This window comes from Numenius arquata, chromosome 9 (genome assembly GCF_964106895.1).
Source record: "Numenius arquata chromosome 9, bNumArq3.hap1.1, whole genome shotgun sequence".
NCBI classification, from domain to species: Eukaryota; Metazoa; Chordata; class Aves; order Charadriiformes; family Scolopacidae; genus Numenius; species Numenius arquata.
Window position 1 is genome coordinate 1656725 of NC_133584.1, and position 17509 is coordinate 1674233.

Sequence of the window (17509 nt, forward strand, 5' to 3'; positions counted from 1 at the left end):
TTGCACTACAAAGACTGTGAACAGATTTCCTTTGCAGACATCACTGACAATTCAACAAATTAACAAACGCTACTGAGTTAACGCAAGATCAGATACAGAGCAGATGACTTTTGAAACTTTCATTTTCCTCATCTCCTGTTAGTTTCATTTACTCCTTACACACTTCTGACAGGCGGAGTCATTCACATGCAGCCTAAACAAGAAGTTTTGCAATAGCACAGAGGCAGAAAAGAAACCTCTTTAACCTCTCTTTAAATTTAACCTCTCACAAGGCCAACAAACAACACGTATTTCAAATAAAATAAACAGAAAACCCCAGCGCCTATAGTACATTGCTTCTTAGATTACTAGCCCAAAAATATAAAGGTATCCTAAAGAAACTCATTACTTTGATTTTAAGGACGAGTAAAGTAAAAAGCAGAAGTTAAACCAATTACTAAATTACTAAATATAATGCAATGACCTGGGAACAGAACATGCAACTTTTAATTTCCTGGTTTAATACATCACTTCTAATTAACAATGTTTCTCTGTAAAACAGTATAATTTGTACAATTTCCTACCAGACCGTATCAGATATCTTATCTGGGTTAATACCGTTGTTACTGGAAGAGCTTTGTTGCAGCTTCACATCAGGTTACACTCCAGAATAAAAAATGAAAGTTACCTAGGTGGTGGTTTTTTTTTTTTTTTTTTTTTTTTTTTTTTTTAATTATGAAACATTCTCAGTTATTTTAAAATTTAGATTTTGAGAAAGTTCCATCGGTAGCTCTGTGAAAAAAATTAAGTCTCACAGCTTCACTGAGAGCCTAATAAATCCATTACTAGAGACACACTTTGTTTTCAAAATTCACTTTGCTACAGTTACTGTCACCGCCCTGAGCGGACACTCAGTGACGTGTCAGGACAATTCATCAGGAGAAACTCACCTCCACTTCATCTCCTTCACCAATTTCTTTCTTGATATCGGGGGGTGGTGGTAATCTGACTTCATTAAAGGGTACCTGGCGCTCTGGTTGCCAACTGAAAGTTGAAGAGACATTACACATTATTTCTAGCATTTTCCTGTTGCTTTCTTAGTTTTATTTTTAGAACTCTGAGTTTAGTTAAAACTCACTCCTTCCATACAATCAAGTCTGTTTCTTCATTGCTAGAAAGCAAACAAACAAAATAATCCCATCAAGACAAAAATAATTTCTTGTTGAAGTTGGAAGGTATTTTGGCCATAGAATGCTACTTAAATCTCATTGTATTTCTGAGAAACGGTGAAGGGGGCTGACAAAAATCACCTGCAATTCAACTGCCCTTGTTGCAACTATAGTGGTCCCTAAACTCGGGGTTTGGGTTTTTCCTTCCCCTCCCCACCTTTATGAAGTTATTACTCTCACAGATGGAAAGGCAGATAGTAAGACTTGAGGACAAAATGCATTCCCTGAATTACAGATTTTATTAAACCTCAGTTTAGGAACAGTATGAGCATAATCATCACAACTGAACAACAGAATCAAAAATGTTGCAAACACGTGAACTGCTTAGACTTCTCTTGAGAATCTCAACCGTCCCTTGTAGTCAAAGAATCTAACATACGGGAGCTTACACGAAGTTACAAACCACACAAAACCAGACGTTGTGATTGAAAAGACCTTGTACCTTCAACAAAATCCACCTGAAGCTGCAGTAGGTTAATTTCGGTACCATCTCTCATCATCTAAAAGAACTCCATCCACTAGAAACAGATGGACCAATAATAACTTACCCCTGTCAGATGCAAGACGTTCTGGTATTTTTTAATAAAACAGTGGAGTGCACAGAACGCTCAGTTTCAGAATATGAGGAGTCAAAGTTTTGATGGCAGAAAGTCAAATATTGGAGCGTCTCATTGATGAAATGCAAAACAATGTTTTAAGAAATGACTTGTAACTGGCTACAAATTACCTACTAAGAGGATCTGACAGAACTGACACCTAATAATCAGCAGGATTATCCCAAATATCTGGCACAAACTACAAAAAAGGGAGGTGCTTGCTTCTTACAACAGAGGATTCTTTCTTTCAATACAGCTGCTTCAGGCTCCAATGGGCCTCTATGAAATCGCACCTCAAGATCCAATTTTCTATCTTAAACAGTAATACAAATTTCCAGTTCCTGAAGTTTCTGTGTTCATTCTCTGCCTCCTCTCCAAAAAATGGCTCTTGAAAGAATCAAGAATATCTGCCCAGAGCCTAGTTATTGCTGTGGCCACAAACCCAGCATTAGCAGTCTGTGCTAGTACAGCAACTGCAGGAACCCTACAGTACCTGTAGATAAGGACTGGTTAACAAGAGCAGAAAATGCAAACGGACAATTTAGACTGCCCTCAGTGCAGTAGATTCGTTTACTAATTGGTGCTGATCACTATCACAGCAGAACGATGCCTTCAGGAGAGGACTCCCTTGCCAACTTCAGCTCTACTAAAGTCCTGATGAATTTAACTGAGTAAAAAGGGCAATAATTTATCAGATTTACATCACAGAATAATTTGGCTAGAACCATATACACACTTCCTGATAAGACCTATTTTTGGTCAACAAAACACTCGCCATATGTTGTAGCCCATCCTTTTTGGAACAGGGCCGCTGCTGTCACCAGACTTCCTGTAAAACACAGGGATGACACGGATACGAAACACTAGGAATGCGTTTGCCAACAATTAGACCCCTGCTGTGAACCACAGGCACTTCCTTGAGCTTGCTTGGTGTCTGACGTGAAAGCATGTGCTTTGAGGGCAAAGAGCCTCCTACCTTAAGGAATTAAGTAATATTGATGTTGAATATGAAACTGAGGATTTGTCACATCTCCTCAGACCATGGATAGCACGAAGGACTCAATTTGTTTTTGCTGTTTGTTGGGTTCTGGGGCTAGAAGGCATAACAACTTCCCCAGCCACCTCATCATTTGTGTTAGCACAAATTATGGTTGCCACCTCATCATCTTCCTATTTTTCATAAAAGGAGGGCTAGAAAACACAGGTTAGAAAGAAACAAGGACTGGGCTTTGCAGGGTAAACCCTAGGATTACTTCTTTCCACCCCCTAGAATTTATTTTTACACACATGTCTATATGTATACACATATAAATATATACACACATGTATGTACACACACCCCCAAGGAATGCATATTCAGGGTTATAAAACACTGTTTATAAACACACACTTGCACACTCCCTCCTATTACCTTTATTACCCAGCAATCTTTCCTGAAGAAAGGCCCACAGACTAATCTACAGGTTGGTGCTGGCAGAGTTTAGTAACAATTTTCCCATCAAAAGCTGACACGTTTTTAGGATCTCCACCTAGCAACTGGAAGGGAAACAGGAAAGAGGCTGTAGCTCCCAGAATATTTTAAATTAGCCCTGGGATCTCCCAGGTAATCCAGGGTGTTATCAGTCTGAACACTGAACAGGTATTCATTTGTACTGTACCATCCCATGGATTATCTTTGACTTGCCACTACAAATCCCTAGTAGTCCTGCTGTGTTTATATATTAAATGAAGAGGGCTTCATGGATAAGTCGTTCTCCAGATTTACTTACCGATTTGCACTCTTTCCCACTAAAAATATTTGGGTCTTTGGACTGTATGTGTATATATTTTTATTTACTTAATAGGTAAAAGGAAAAACTGAACACCACCAGGATGCTTCTATCTATTTCTCTCTGGCTGAGAACATGGATCAGAATAGACATATAGAGAACTGCTTATTTAATAGAAGTACTTCAGTATTTTCCATCTTTTTCTGCTTTAGTGTAAGAGTTCAGGCCTCTGCCACCTCTTATTTTAATTAAATTTGACTGTCCCATCTATGGGCATTACTAAAGGTACCCGAAAATGTAAAGGACTCTGTAGCTGATGAGCTGAATTCTGATGCAGCGATTCACGGAAGTAGTTCATGGAGACTGGGAACAGAAGAGTGAGCCTTCTAGAACTACACCTTTCTAATGAAACCTACTTCCCCTTAACATCAAAACAAACAAAGATCAACAACAAAAGCATAAAACCAAAATAACAACCTAATACTCAAATGATTATTTTTAAAAATAAAATACTTACTTGTTTTCAAATACAACTGTGAGGGAGTCCTCATGAACATCTTTGATAAATCCCTAAAACAAAAACATCTTTGTTGTCAGAATACATGTGAAACCAAAACAATGCAGCAATTTCAACACAGCCTGAAACGAAGCCAAACAGCCGACCCCCACTAAAACCAGGGCTCCAATTTAGCAAAGGTCCACGACACGATCCCACCGTTTGCACGAGGTTGTTGACATTCTCAGTTGAGAAACACAGTGCACAGGGATTGTTTCAAATGACTGCTCAAGTCAGACCAGCGCATTTACAACTGAAAACTCGCTCTCAAGAGTTCATTATTATTTACAGGTGCGCACCACTGCTTTACAGGAACAAAAGGAGAGAGATGCAGGCCCAGGGCAATCAGTACCACTCACAAGACAATGTGAAACAGCTGCACATGGCACCGTTTGCTTTATAGGTGTGCTTCTCAACACAAAACTGTCGCTCACAGCAATATGACAGCAAGTTTGGATAAAATTTGGCAATACAGGCTGCCACCGAGCTAGTTATAGTATCATCATACCAAAGTGGGGACTGTATGAGGCCAAATATCTGTAGCACCTCAGAGGAAAACAAAGAGAATTCAGTATTTCATGGGGTTTTGTGTCACATTATGATCATCTCGGGAACAACTGAGGGGAGAACCCATTTTCCTTTCTTTCTTTTGAAAAGCAAAAGGCTTCTTTAGGGTCCGCTGTGTACGTCAAAAAACTGATAGACACAGTAATACTCAAGTATCCATGCTGAAACTGAGTTCCTACATCTCTTGGTTAAGGAAGCCAGGAACGTTGCAAAAAAAGGCAGATAAAGGGACAAGAAAGATCTTTCAAACTGCTCCTGCTTTTGCTATAGCCTGGTATTTGTCCACACAGAGGAGGTCAAGGAGGAACCTGCAGTTTTAAGGGAGTAAGAGTTGCACAGCTATGTTAAGAGAAGTTCCAGGAAATCTGCTGAATGGATTATATCCACTTAAGAAACTGCCAACGGAGGAGGTCGAAGAACGTATCAGCTGTGCAAGGAGCAACCAGCCCACAGAGGTATTATGTGTCAGCTCAGGGAAAGATAGATTTTGACCCAGGAGATCCCTCAGTGTAGGGAGGGTCAGTGAAGGAGCCCATACTGACCGCTGGTTGCAAAGGGCCTACATAAACAAACCTCCTTTTACCTGAACTCGTGCTCGGGCAAGGCTGGGGAGGCATTTGCTCAAAACCTGCTTTTCTGCTCCCTGACCCTCACTCAAAACCATCTGCCAGCAACAGAGAAGACTGGTTCTAGCAAAAAGCACACTGATAATTGTGAACAAAGCAGGTCCCCAGAAATCACAGAGATCTCACTGAACCACTGAGAATGTTCCTAATAACATAAACCCTTTCAAAGGCTGTCCTGCCACTGCAAGGAATGGAAGGCAAATCTCTGACTGAAACAGCTGGCAACAAAATACACCTGTAATCAGGAACTTTCAGTTTCAAGGAAGTTTCTGGACAGGTAAACTAGACAGGAACAATGAAGTTATGTCTGTTTAAAGCTGCAAAGAGCACACAAAATTTTACTGCCTGAAGTATGTGTTAGTTAACAACAAAGCTAAAGCAAAAATTCCACTATATTTACGCTACCAACGTCTCCTTTAAACATGCCGCAACGTGAGGAGGAACTAAGACAGCACAAAGTATAGGAAATAAAGAGTCATTCTACTACAATTCATTCAAACTCTATCCAAGAACAAAACACCCAAGTCACAGCACTGTGCACCGAGTTCACACCATCCAACACTCTGCCCAGTGACAACTTCTCAACACAAAGTGGTATTTACAGACAGAGATTAACTCCCTGCTACGGACAGGCATTTATCTGCATTCCACGAGTCTTTGACTCATTATTAAGTCTTTGTCTCATTATGCTGCTTTATTTCATAGCTGAACCTTACCTCTTATGTTATTACATGCTCTCACGGTACCCAATGGGGGGGGAATACGTATTTCATTCCTAAGTTCAGGCCATAGTAGCTAAAAATTCATTCTGCAGATCTGAATTCAGTTATCTTTTCCTTTGTTAAAAAATCTTTTTTAAAAAATTAAACTTCGGAATCAAGAGAGATTCAAAATCAGGTACCATAAACCACCCGAAAAACTCTAAACTATGCAAAGCATTATGTTTTGAGTAAATCCTGAGTCCACCAAGTAGTTGCAGGTTTCATTAGTAAGACAAAGGAAGTGGAAAAAAGGAATCCCAACAGCATTGACTCTCCAGGATTTCAGACAATTAGTCCATTATTAGGTGAAGTCTGGTTTTCTGTGTAACAGTATAAACAGGTTTAATATTCACCACTGATTTTCAAGCCAATGTCCTGCTGAAGAAAGGGAAAGCTGAAGCGGAACAATAATGCAGAGATATGACCGTAGCAGCCCAACAGCTGACACTGCACAAACGGCAGCTGCATAAACAGGAACACTCAATGCTTTCCAATAAAATCCAAACTACAAATTCCCACCCAGAACCTGTCCGTTCTACAGCACAGTGTGGGTTTCAGGAACTCCTTCACACAAGGCAGTCTCTCAGCTGAAAGCATGCGTGCTGCTCTTCCCGTGCCAGAACATACTGCAGACTCACGGCTCGCAGACAGGGATGCAGCAACCTGCTCGGAACTACCTGAATGGCATTTTCAGTGGGCATTCCCAAACTCTTTCACTTCTTGGTATTTAGATATGGGAAACACTCAAAATCAAATATAACATTTATCAGGTATGCAATTCAGGTCACAAATGGACATATGTAAAGCACTAAATAAAATTACATTATTATTTAAATAATTATATTGTTGTGAGGCCTGAGAGAAGCCCGATCAGAGTCTAACTGTACAAATACAAGACTAATATTAAAGTCAAAAATCCCAAATATAATTCTTCCCACTATTATCAATTTGGCTACAGCTGTGGGGAAGAAATCACATTTACAGTAACTGCAGCACAGCAGTCTATGAGGTATTATAGATCGCATGGTTCATTTGTAATACAACAAGAAGTGATCTGAATTCAATACAGGTTTTAAATACAGTTCTACAAGAAATGATTCCATTACTGCCAAGAAACATGCCACAAGTATCAATAAAACATTGCTGAAAGTACAAACTCCTGTATACCACTCACTTTCCTACCTACAACCCTGACCTTTACTATCAGCATTATCAGCATTGCAACTCCAAGATAAAAACATAGAAATTGATTTCACGTGTCAGGATGAGATTTAGCATAAATTTTCAAAAAGAGCCTAGACCTTTCTTTTAATTAAAAAAAGTTTTACAAGAAACCTGTGACGAGATATTTTGCAATACAAACCAGATTTTTTTTAACATTAAAAGCTATATTGAATCCTATAAACTCACAAGGATTTCTTCAGAAAGGGCGTGATGAACATAAACCGGAAAAGTGAATATCCTGCTTTTCAACTAGCAATTCTGAATCAGTTCTTTATCAGTGAGGTAACCTATATAAATAGATTTGTACTCTGAGACTGCACTCGTCGTGTCTGATACTGTATCGAAGACATTTTCTACTAAATTAAGTAAGGATGCATCATCTTAACTTTTGCTCAGATGAACAAGGTATTCCACTACTGAAATTTAATTTAGCGGTGTTGTCTAAGAGACAACGTCAATATTGAAGTTTGAAATGTTCTGTGTTCCTTACACATCATTCCATATATCCCCATTCCAAACACAGGTGATGAGGCAGAGCTACTATTAGCAACTAAGCTTTCACGTAACATTTGTGTGTTTTACACCACATATAAAACTGTGGGGGGCAGAAAGGGAAGAAAAATTGATGTGACTTCATCTCGCCAGCCCTCTGCTCCAGAGCGTGCAGATATCGGTGTCAGTCATTGGGTTTACGCCGCGAGAAGCCCATGTATGCCCTGCTCAGGAGGCGGGCAGGGGACCATACTGTACTACAGGCTATTAATGTCCCGCTGCCTCCCCAGGCACTTGGGGACAGACCTGTCTCTGCCACTCACTTGGCAGAAGCCAGGTTCCAGGGCTAGCACCTGTAGATCCGGGGGTAACATCGCTAGGGCTCCTGCCCGGGTTTGGGATGAGAGATCTAGCGAATCTAACACAGGGCCATACCGCGTTAAGGACGAACAAAAGGACAGGAAATTATGAATGGGTCATTTGCCACCAAAATCTCTGCAGTTGAGATTTCTTCGTCTCACAACACATGCTCTTTCCCTTTTACCTGGGTTTTGCTCACGGATTTAGGATTAGGATCTGCTGATAACATAAACGGATCAAGACTTACAGAAGTGCCCTTACAGTGAACTGTATGTCTCTGTATATATACACACACACTATTTTTTTTTAAATGCAGTTCCAGGCAAAGCCACAAAATCTGTCTAATTCGGAGACGTAACCCAAGTTCCCTCTTCATCCCGCTTTCTTAACTTCATCTGACCCCAAACAGGACAGTCCACTCTCAAAATGAGCTGCGGTTAGTTCAGCTCCAAACGTTCTATCCAGGGATCCCCACCGCGCTACTTTTGAGTCACACGTACTATAAACTATACACTAAAAGCTATACTAGTATTACCTTACTCACCACTGAACAAATTTCAGACAGTAAACGCTTTGGCATCTGGTACCAGGACTGCTTCTGAATCGGTGATATAAAGGTCAAGGAGCCTATATCCAATTACCAATCCTTTCACTCCTTTCAGAAGCAAGAACTGTTATTATTTTTAACTAACATTCAGATACAACTGTTTCATGTAACAAATACATAAAACACTTAATTATTACTAAGGGATGTATCCAATGCTGACACCAAAAGAAAAAAAAAAAATCAAAGCAAACACAGGGAACTTGTTAAATAATCAAATCACTGGACAAAAAAGACTGAACTCCATGAAGTATTATTTTCATTAGAAGCGATCACCTGCTTATACAAGGAAGTGACAGAAGAAAGCAGATGTAGCTTTCCGCAAACCACAAACATTACAAGCCAGCATCAGGTAAGAAAGATCCCGAACTATTATAGCAGCCACAGTTTAACCTATGAGATGAATGCTTATTGCCATTCACAATCACGATTACCATATGTAAATTCAAGGGTCATGATGCAAGAACTTCAGCACCGAATCCCCTGGTTTAGGCTTATTAATGAAAGCCCAAATGAGTCACACTTCTGCTTTCTTCATTTGCCTATTCCTAAAGGGCAAGACTTCTTCTGCAAGACAGCCTCTACTAATTATGTACATCAGCAATCAATAACCACTGCCTGGGGCATCTCCCTTCATCAGCCTAAAGGGGTCAAGCAAACAGCAATAACGACTATAGATACTTCTTGCACCACCCTATACAACTTCCAAGAGATCAGTAACACCTTTAAAATGTCTGAAATTTCTTACCCATTAGAGTTAAATGTAATAAATAAATGGTGACCATTATAAGACAGTTGAGATCCTTAAAGGAAAAAAAAAAAGTCACGCCAGTTCCCAAGTTTCCTGGTGTAGTAACTGGGTACAAACAGCTGTGTAAGCTCTACTCTCAGTGACAGCTTCCTATTAAAATAACTGCCACGCTAAAGATCATTCAGAAGAACTCAGAGTAGTTTTCAAAGCCACCAATTAAAAATTCTAAGAAAAATTAAAAAGCCATTGTATTTTTTTATTGATGCATGAACTTTTTCTCACAGAGAACTGCTCACGGTGCTTTGACGCTGTACACGTGGAGGAATGCTGTGTGCTTCGCTTTCATCATTTTTTCCCTTAGTAATGTTTTGGCTTGTCTCTACCTGGAGGCCTACGCCAGCTCCTGCTACCAGCGCTTTGGTTACTCCTCCTGCCAGAACAACTGCGCCTCTTGAAAGAGGAACAGATCAAGAAGGAAGCACTTTAGAACCTGTAAATTAAAGGCTGAGTTTCATCCTAATTCACATTGTTATCTATTTTGTGCCCTTGCATAATCTAAACAGCTAGCTGCTACTCTACAAGAGAAAGAACACAAGGGCACGCGACACACCAGAGTCGGTTTTTCAGCACATGGAAGTCCCTACAGTGAAGAACGCAATGGATCTTTCAGTTATTCAGATGCCACTGAAAGACTCAGGTAGAGGAAGTTTATTTAGAGTTCAATCTATGTACCTTGGTCTTGTTTTATTGTAAGGCCCAACCTATTTCGGGTACACTGACATCTAACTCATGAACAACACGCAGAACCAGGGCTCTAGTTCGCATACAAGTGAGGAGGCCGAGGGAGATATGGAAGCTTCTGTTTTATCCAGCTGCCTTCTTGCCAAGAGCTGCACAGACACCCTTTGCAAGGGGCAGGACCAGAGGCAACAGGCATGAACTGCAACATGGGAGTTTCTGCATGAACAGCAGGCAGCACTTTCTCTTTTACTGAGAGGGTGACTGAGCACGGGTACAGGTCGCCCAGGTTGGTTGTAGAGTCTCCATCCTCAGAGATACTCAAGAGCCATCTGGGCATGGTCCTGGGCAACTACCTGGCTGTAGGTAGCCCTGATTGAGCAGAGGTGTGGACCAGATGATCTCCCCCAGCCTCAACCATCTGTGATTCTGTGCATTACTCAAGTGATCTTAATGACACTCATCATCCTAGAAACACTGCAGTCAGGCCAAGGTGAGGCTGGGAATATTCAACTTTCAATACTGATTCTCTCCAACCCTCTCAGAGCCTGAAGAAACCCAGATATTTTTGACCATTTCACATTAAAAAAAAAAAAAAAAAAAGAGAAAAGTCTAATGTCCCAAAGATAGGAACTAACCTGAAACCTAGCCTCGCCTAGAAAGCACTAACTGTTCTGCTCTCAGAAGTCCTCACCACACCTCTAATGTATGCAAACCCTTAATGAGTAGGGTTCATCAACTCTGTCTGTTCTCCTCCCTGTTCCACAACACAAACCTCATGGTTTTTCAGAAGCCCGTGGCCACTCTGAGCCCCATCGGCACCATCTGTTCTCTAAAGACAATGGGTGCTCAATATTATGATATATGCAAAGTCTCCTCAGCTGCAGGGAGTGGCTAAACATGGGCTCTGCTGTGCACTGGTTGAGAACCTGGGATAAATTACAAGATAAATTCTGTCTTGCAGATTATGTTACTTATTTAAAGCAAAAGAGGAAAAAAAAAAGCATAAATTAATATGGAAATTTATAAGTAAAAGGTTAAATTTGGATAATATTTTTGTACAGGACAGAGAATAAGAAAATTTCTCTTGAGGTGTCTACAGTAAGCAAAGTTACTGTCCATTGATCTATGCATCACGAAAAACATTTTCACTTTTCATGTATTTTAATAAAATCATTTTCCTTACTAATTTATAGCAACGATTGTGTACACATAAATACATTATGAAGAATTCAGTTTAAATTGAATTTTACTAAAATGAACCACAATTATTAGAGGGACAAAAGAACCTAGAAAGAATATCATTACCATCATTATATCTCTAGTAAAGTACTAAAAATCCCACCAAATTTAATCACTAACATTAGTTCTATTACAACTCATTAAAAATAATTGTCATGTAATTGTTTACATAATTATTTAGGTTTTTATCTCTGCTGGCATAGCAGGATCCTTCTCCTCTCCTTCACAGGGAGGTACCCTGCACTAATAAGAGTTCAGTCTGTTGCGAGGGCAAACCTCAAATTTCATCCCATCTTACAAATTCTGCTTTTCTCTTCAGAAAAAATTCTGTGCCACCTTCTATCCAGTGACATGGGGCTTAGAGAAGATGAGCCTGTTCTCATTATCTTACAAATGCTATTATCAGCACCCAAAATAGGATACTTTCTAATAGGGACTGACACACCTCCCTCCTCTTCAGAAACTTTAAACAGAAAGTTACTAGTGGTGTTATTTATTTCCCAAACACAGGCGTAACCTCTGCCTACCCCAACAGTCAGATGCACAAAATGGAGTCCCTGACACACACGTGTCACTGCATATGGCTCACAAGAATAATCTTGTGAAATTGCGTTTCAGTTTGGTTTATTCAGTTTTGGATTGTGGGGAGATTCTGGTTTTTTTTCTCCCCCTTTCCCCATTACCAGTGGATTATTCTCAGGTGGGGCTTTGTTATCTGTGGTGCCAATCACTCTGACCTGACTTCATCCACCATGAAGATGCCATCACTGGATTTAATCCCCATTTCATTGATCTGAAGGCCATTAATGCCATTTTTAAGTAAAACTGCTTTTGTTCGCCACTGTTCACAGGGCCAAAACACCCGATGGTGCTAATCCAAGCCTGACAATTCTCACTGACTTAGGAGGAGATGTCACCATTGCAGATTTTAAATCAGGCTTATTGTAATAAATTCTATGTGCAGATCCCTTCAGGCCAAGAATTCAGTCCACCTCCTAATGCTCCCATTAGTCTCACATTCCTCTTAAGCAGAAGAAACAACTAATCCATAGTTTATAGAGTTGTCCAAGATGACAAGGTAGAAAATGGAGATCTAAGCAGAGTGTCTCCAAATTCTGGGCTTCCTAAAATGGGCAGGGGAAACGACAGAGAAAAAATAAATAATCAGTTCTATTTAAGAGTATCCTGTTCTAAATGCAAATGATTCTGATGCGGGTTTCTGTGTGGTATTTTAAATCCAACTAAAAATGTGTCTTGATTTACAAAATGTATTACCTACTGATTTCGGTAAAAATTTAAGAGGTTTACCTAGCAAGGGCACATAACCTACCCCATTAAATTCTTTCCTCATAAGAGTATCTCCTATTTGTCTCTCTTAATAGACAGCCAGCTGAAAAAAAAAAAAAAAAACCAAACCAAACCTAACTCCTGAAGTCAGCTGGTTACAATCCTTTAAACACCAACTGCCTCTCCATACTGTGAAACCACCACATGACTTCCAAGCCAAATCCACAGCTGCACACAGGAAATTCGGGGGGGGGGGGGGGGGGGGGGGGAGAGAAATAATATATAAAGACACCCCCCCCCCAGTATAATATTACATGTGCAATACCACCCTGCGTATGCGGTCAGGGACAATAGCTAAAGAGAGTCCTGAGATTAAATGCTCCCAGAGCAGGGCTCCGCTGTGTGCTCACAATACCGGCCGGAATCAGCCCTCCTGGAAAGGAAGACAGAAGGCTCTTGCCATAAAAAGAGCTGGGATTCTTAAACATCTGAAGCCAGGCTTAGGGCAAAATGACTGACGGGCAACAGCTGAGAGTATTCTGCATTGATCCAGTAACATCCTGACATTCCAGGGAGGGTGATGGTGAAGGAAGCTTTCTGATGACATAAATAAACTCGAAATCCTTAAAGAATTATTTCAAATATTTTAAAATTATTATTATTGTTTTCGGCTCAGTTCACCCCATCCCACCCAAAAATCGCTACTTCTTCCAGAAATACACCCCTCCCACCCCCAGGCCTACCCCCCCCTTTTCCACAACGAAGCCCAGGCAAGCCCCGCGCTGCGCATCCGCTCCCCCGGCCCCCCGCCCCCCCCGGCGCTCCCCCTCTCCCTCACACCGACCTCCCTGGAGAGAAGCCCTCCTCAGCCCGCCTCCTCACCGCCTCCCCCGGCCACCGCCGCCCCGCTCCATCCCCGCCGCCCCCCCGGGGCCCCCTCCCCTCACACCAGCCCTCAGCACCCCCTCCTCACCGCAGCCCCCCTCACCCCCCCTCCAACCACCACACCCAGACACCTTCCCCCCTCACGGCTCCCTCCTCCGCGGCCCGGCGCAAGGCCTACCCCCACACGCACCACCGCCGCCGCCGCCTCCGGCCGCGGAAACCTGCCCACCCCCCCTCCACCGTCGCCCCCTCCCCGCGTCGGTACCTTGTAGAAGGCCCCGTTAGAGCCGCGCACTTCCACCGTCAGCTCCTCCATGTTGAGAGCGCAAAGGACGCCGGGACGTGCTTCTAGAAACTGTCACCACGGGGGGGAGCGCTGCCGGGCCCCCCCCTTCCCCCTCCGCCCGCCCCCCGCCGGCCGCGCCGCCGCCTCGCCCCGCCCCGCCTCGCGCGCTGGGTCTGCCCACGCCGCGGGGGTGGCGCGGGGGGGATTCGCAGCCGGCGGAGCGGGGCGTTCCCTGCGAGAAGGGCAGCGGCAGCCGGCGAACCCCCCCCGCCGGGGCGCGCGGGAGTGGGAGCGGCCCGGCGCGGGACTGAAGGGGGTGTGAGGCGCCCGCCCTGAGGCGCAGGTGGCCCGGTGGGCCCGGCCCCGCGGGAGCGGCTGCTGTGTGGTAATGGAGGCCGCAGTCAGCGCTGCAGGGAAAATGCGGTGTTTTGTTTGTTTTTGTTTTTGTTTTTTTTTTTTTTTTAATTATTAAACGAGTAACGATTAAAAAGGCTGGGTCTTAGGGGACACTTTCCGCTCTCGAGCCGCCTCAGGCGGCCTGGCTGCCCGCCCGGTGCAATCAAGATGGAGCCGGTGCGCCCATTGCTCGGCTGTCTTTGTCCCTCCCGCTGCTCCGGCCTGGCCCTGGGGGTGGGGAGCGGCCCCCCACCCGCCCTGGGCTCCACAGCGAGCGCCCCCCAACTCCGAACGGGCCCGGGGGAGGCCGCCCAGTGCCCCGACATGGAGTGGAGAATCGCCCGGTTCCAGGCTGTGTCCCTCCTTCCTCCATGTGCTGTTGCAGAGGAAAAAAAAATAAAAATAAAATGACTCTGCTATTCTGTGACCATCACAACCCAATCAGACCCGAATTTTGCTATGAGCTCAACACTCACATAAGCTTAGTCATGCAGAGCTTGATGAAAGGCCTGTATCTTTGCCAAATACGTGTTTGTTTTTTTTTCAGTAGCTTTAAATATCAATATCTACTTTCAAATGTCCTTTGTGCTGATCTTTGCTGTTAGATGTTGGTCCCAAAAGGAACAGGAGCACATGATGGTATTTTACCCATCACATGTTAGCTTTTTTAGTTTCTCCATGTTCATTTCCCACAGTGGCTTTTTTTGACCATTTTAACTACGTCTGTCCTTTTTGCCAGTTTTAACTTATGTCTGTCTGTCTAGATTTCGGGTGACAAAAGGCCTACAAGTTTTGGGAAAGCTGGTGGCTGGGTAAGGCGGCTCGGATGTGCCACCACTGAAGGAGCGATGTGGGTCCAACCTCTGTGGCTCAGCTCGCCGGCTGCTGGCTGGCCCCGCGCGTGCCAGATGGCCAGCACGCCATTCCTTGGCCATTTGTGCACATTTTTCTTGTGCAGTGAGTAATTTGAGGGGATGGAGATGAGCTGAGAGAGTCCTGTTGAGGAAGAACTGAAGATCTTAAGTGGAGCTGGAGTTATAGGCGCTGTGGAGGGCAATGCCTTGAGTCATTGTGGTGAAAGACGAAGGGAAATGAGACACAAATTAATTGCAAAAAAAAACCCCAATAGGCCCTGCTTGTTCCATGTTTTTTCCACTGAATAACTCAAATCTTTGTTTGACTATGAGGTAGTGTTTAGACAAAAAAGCAATTATGTGATCTACTCTTTTCCCATGCTCTGTGTACAAATATTCTCATTCTTGCATAATATTTATTCCGCGGGAATGTTGGAGGGTACCTTTTATCATAAATATTATTTAAATCTTCAGAAATGACCCACAATTTTGTCTGTCAATGGTGCCTAAGCCATGCATAGGCAAGAGAGCCCTTCATGCAAAATGGTAGGTGCCCCCTTTCCTATTGGCAGGGAGGCACTCGGGGCTTTCCAGGATCAAGTATGAAACCTGATAAAATGAAATAAACAGTCATGCTACAAAAATTCTACGTCAAAAAATTTTCATTGCCCCAAGACTGAATATCCTGAGGTTCATTTATTCAGCTTCCAAGACACGAACTCTCAACGTCAACTGCTAAAAAAAGGTGTTTGGGATTTATAAAAAGAAGCAAAACCAAACTATGCATGACCAAAACAGGACATGGATAAAAAAAACCTTCCTTCAGAACTGCGTGAGGTGCCTGGGTGTCCACATTTGCAAAACGGGGGCCAGTTCTGGTCAGTAATGATAAGAACCTGGCTTGAGCCAATCTGCATCTGAATTTGCCTGATAAAATTTGTTTTTCTGGAAGTGCGCACATGGCAGTAGTTAAAGAGAGAGGGTTGTTTACAGATGGATATTGAGGCGGATTGCTATACCTACCTGAAGACGGGGTAGAAGAGAGCTATTGTTAGATTGTGGGCCATAATAGTTTGTAGCACGTCGGCCAGACTGGCGAGAATGAATCTAAGTTTAATTTTCACTTAACGTAAATTAGAAGCAATTACTAAATTAAATTACTTCAAGTATTTACTGAAATAAGAAAAGGGAGGATCTTTGCCCAGCTTCGGGAACTCAAGAGTCTTCCTCTCATAGTACCTACTTGCAACTTTTTTTCACAAGATGACGTAAGGTGGTTATTTTTTTCTTCTAATTTTGCAACACCCACAGTGAAACTGCCACCTACATTTCATAGAGCAGTTCTGGTTGCGGAGATGCTGAGATAAATCTAGTTGAACCACGCTCTGTCCGCTGTTGGAACTGTTAGGCAGCGCAGGAGGAAGCTTCATGACTCCAAAAGTAAGCAAGAAATAGTGGGATTCTGTATCCTTGGGGTGCCTGGCTGGAAAGAGGGGAAAAAAAGTTTGCTTATTTCAGTGAGCAAAATAAAGGATGAAGGATTAAACACTGAAGGATTGGGATTGTTGTCTTCAAATATATCAAGGCACACAAAGGGGGTAACGGTCAATGACAAAGGCTAGAAAAGGCAGAAAACAAGACTAGCAAAAAGATTCCCAAATAGGTATAGGCTGAGCAGTAATAAATTTAGTCTGGAAATTAGAGTTTAAAATGGGAGGTTGAGAAAGTTTCTGGAAATGAAATAATGAAAATTAATAAAGCCTGCCTACTTTTAGGGTGGAAAAACCATTTACGGTGGTGATATATCATGAGCAATATAAACCATATTTACAAGACAGGAGACTTTGAAAGCATCAATTCCAACAAAGAAACCACCAACCCCCACTCTCATCCGTCCAAATGCCATTGTCTCGAATTCAGGAATTGAAAAAAAAAATGGGGATTGAAAATGGAACTCCCAGTGAAACAGTATCATAGCAGAGTTTTATTTTGAAAGAATGACTTTTGGTCACAATCTGCAAATAGGAGAAAAAATTATAAAGGCCTCTTTAGATTCCTAGCACTAGCAATTTTAAACCCAAGATTGGATATGCTCAGGTTCATACAAAAATGAATTAACAGAAATCTTACCATCTGTGTAACTGAAGGTCAGGATTCTGGGACCTTCTGACACCAAACTCTGTTCAATGTCCATCTTGCCCAAAACCAGACAAATTTCAGGCATTTTCAGGGATGCGGGCAACAGTGAGACAACTGTGAAATCAACAACATAGCTCCTCAGAGTAGTGATTTTTTCAAAGTAAGATT

At 42.5% G+C, this 17509-nt stretch overlaps 1 protein-coding gene across 4 annotated transcripts in view; it reads right to left on the reverse strand.

The window, feature by feature from the left end:
• Positions 1-14078, reverse strand: part of FXR1 (FMR1 autosomal homolog 1) — a 32936-nt gene extending 18858 nt beyond the window's left edge. For all 4 annotated transcript variants that reach the window (XM_074153242.1, XM_074153245.1, XM_074153244.1 and 1 more), the window contains exons 1-3: positions 13932-14078; positions 4091-4143; positions 930-1023 (exon numbers count right to left, since the gene is read on the reverse strand). In XM_074153242.1, coding sequence (XP_074009343.1) covers positions 930-1023; positions 4091-4143; positions 13932-13982 — 198 coding nt within the window. In that variant the 5' untranslated portion in view covers positions 13983-14078. The remainder of the gene's footprint in view (positions 1-929; positions 1024-4090; positions 4144-13931) is intronic.
• Between the last annotated feature and the right edge of the window lie 3431 nt (positions 14079-17509).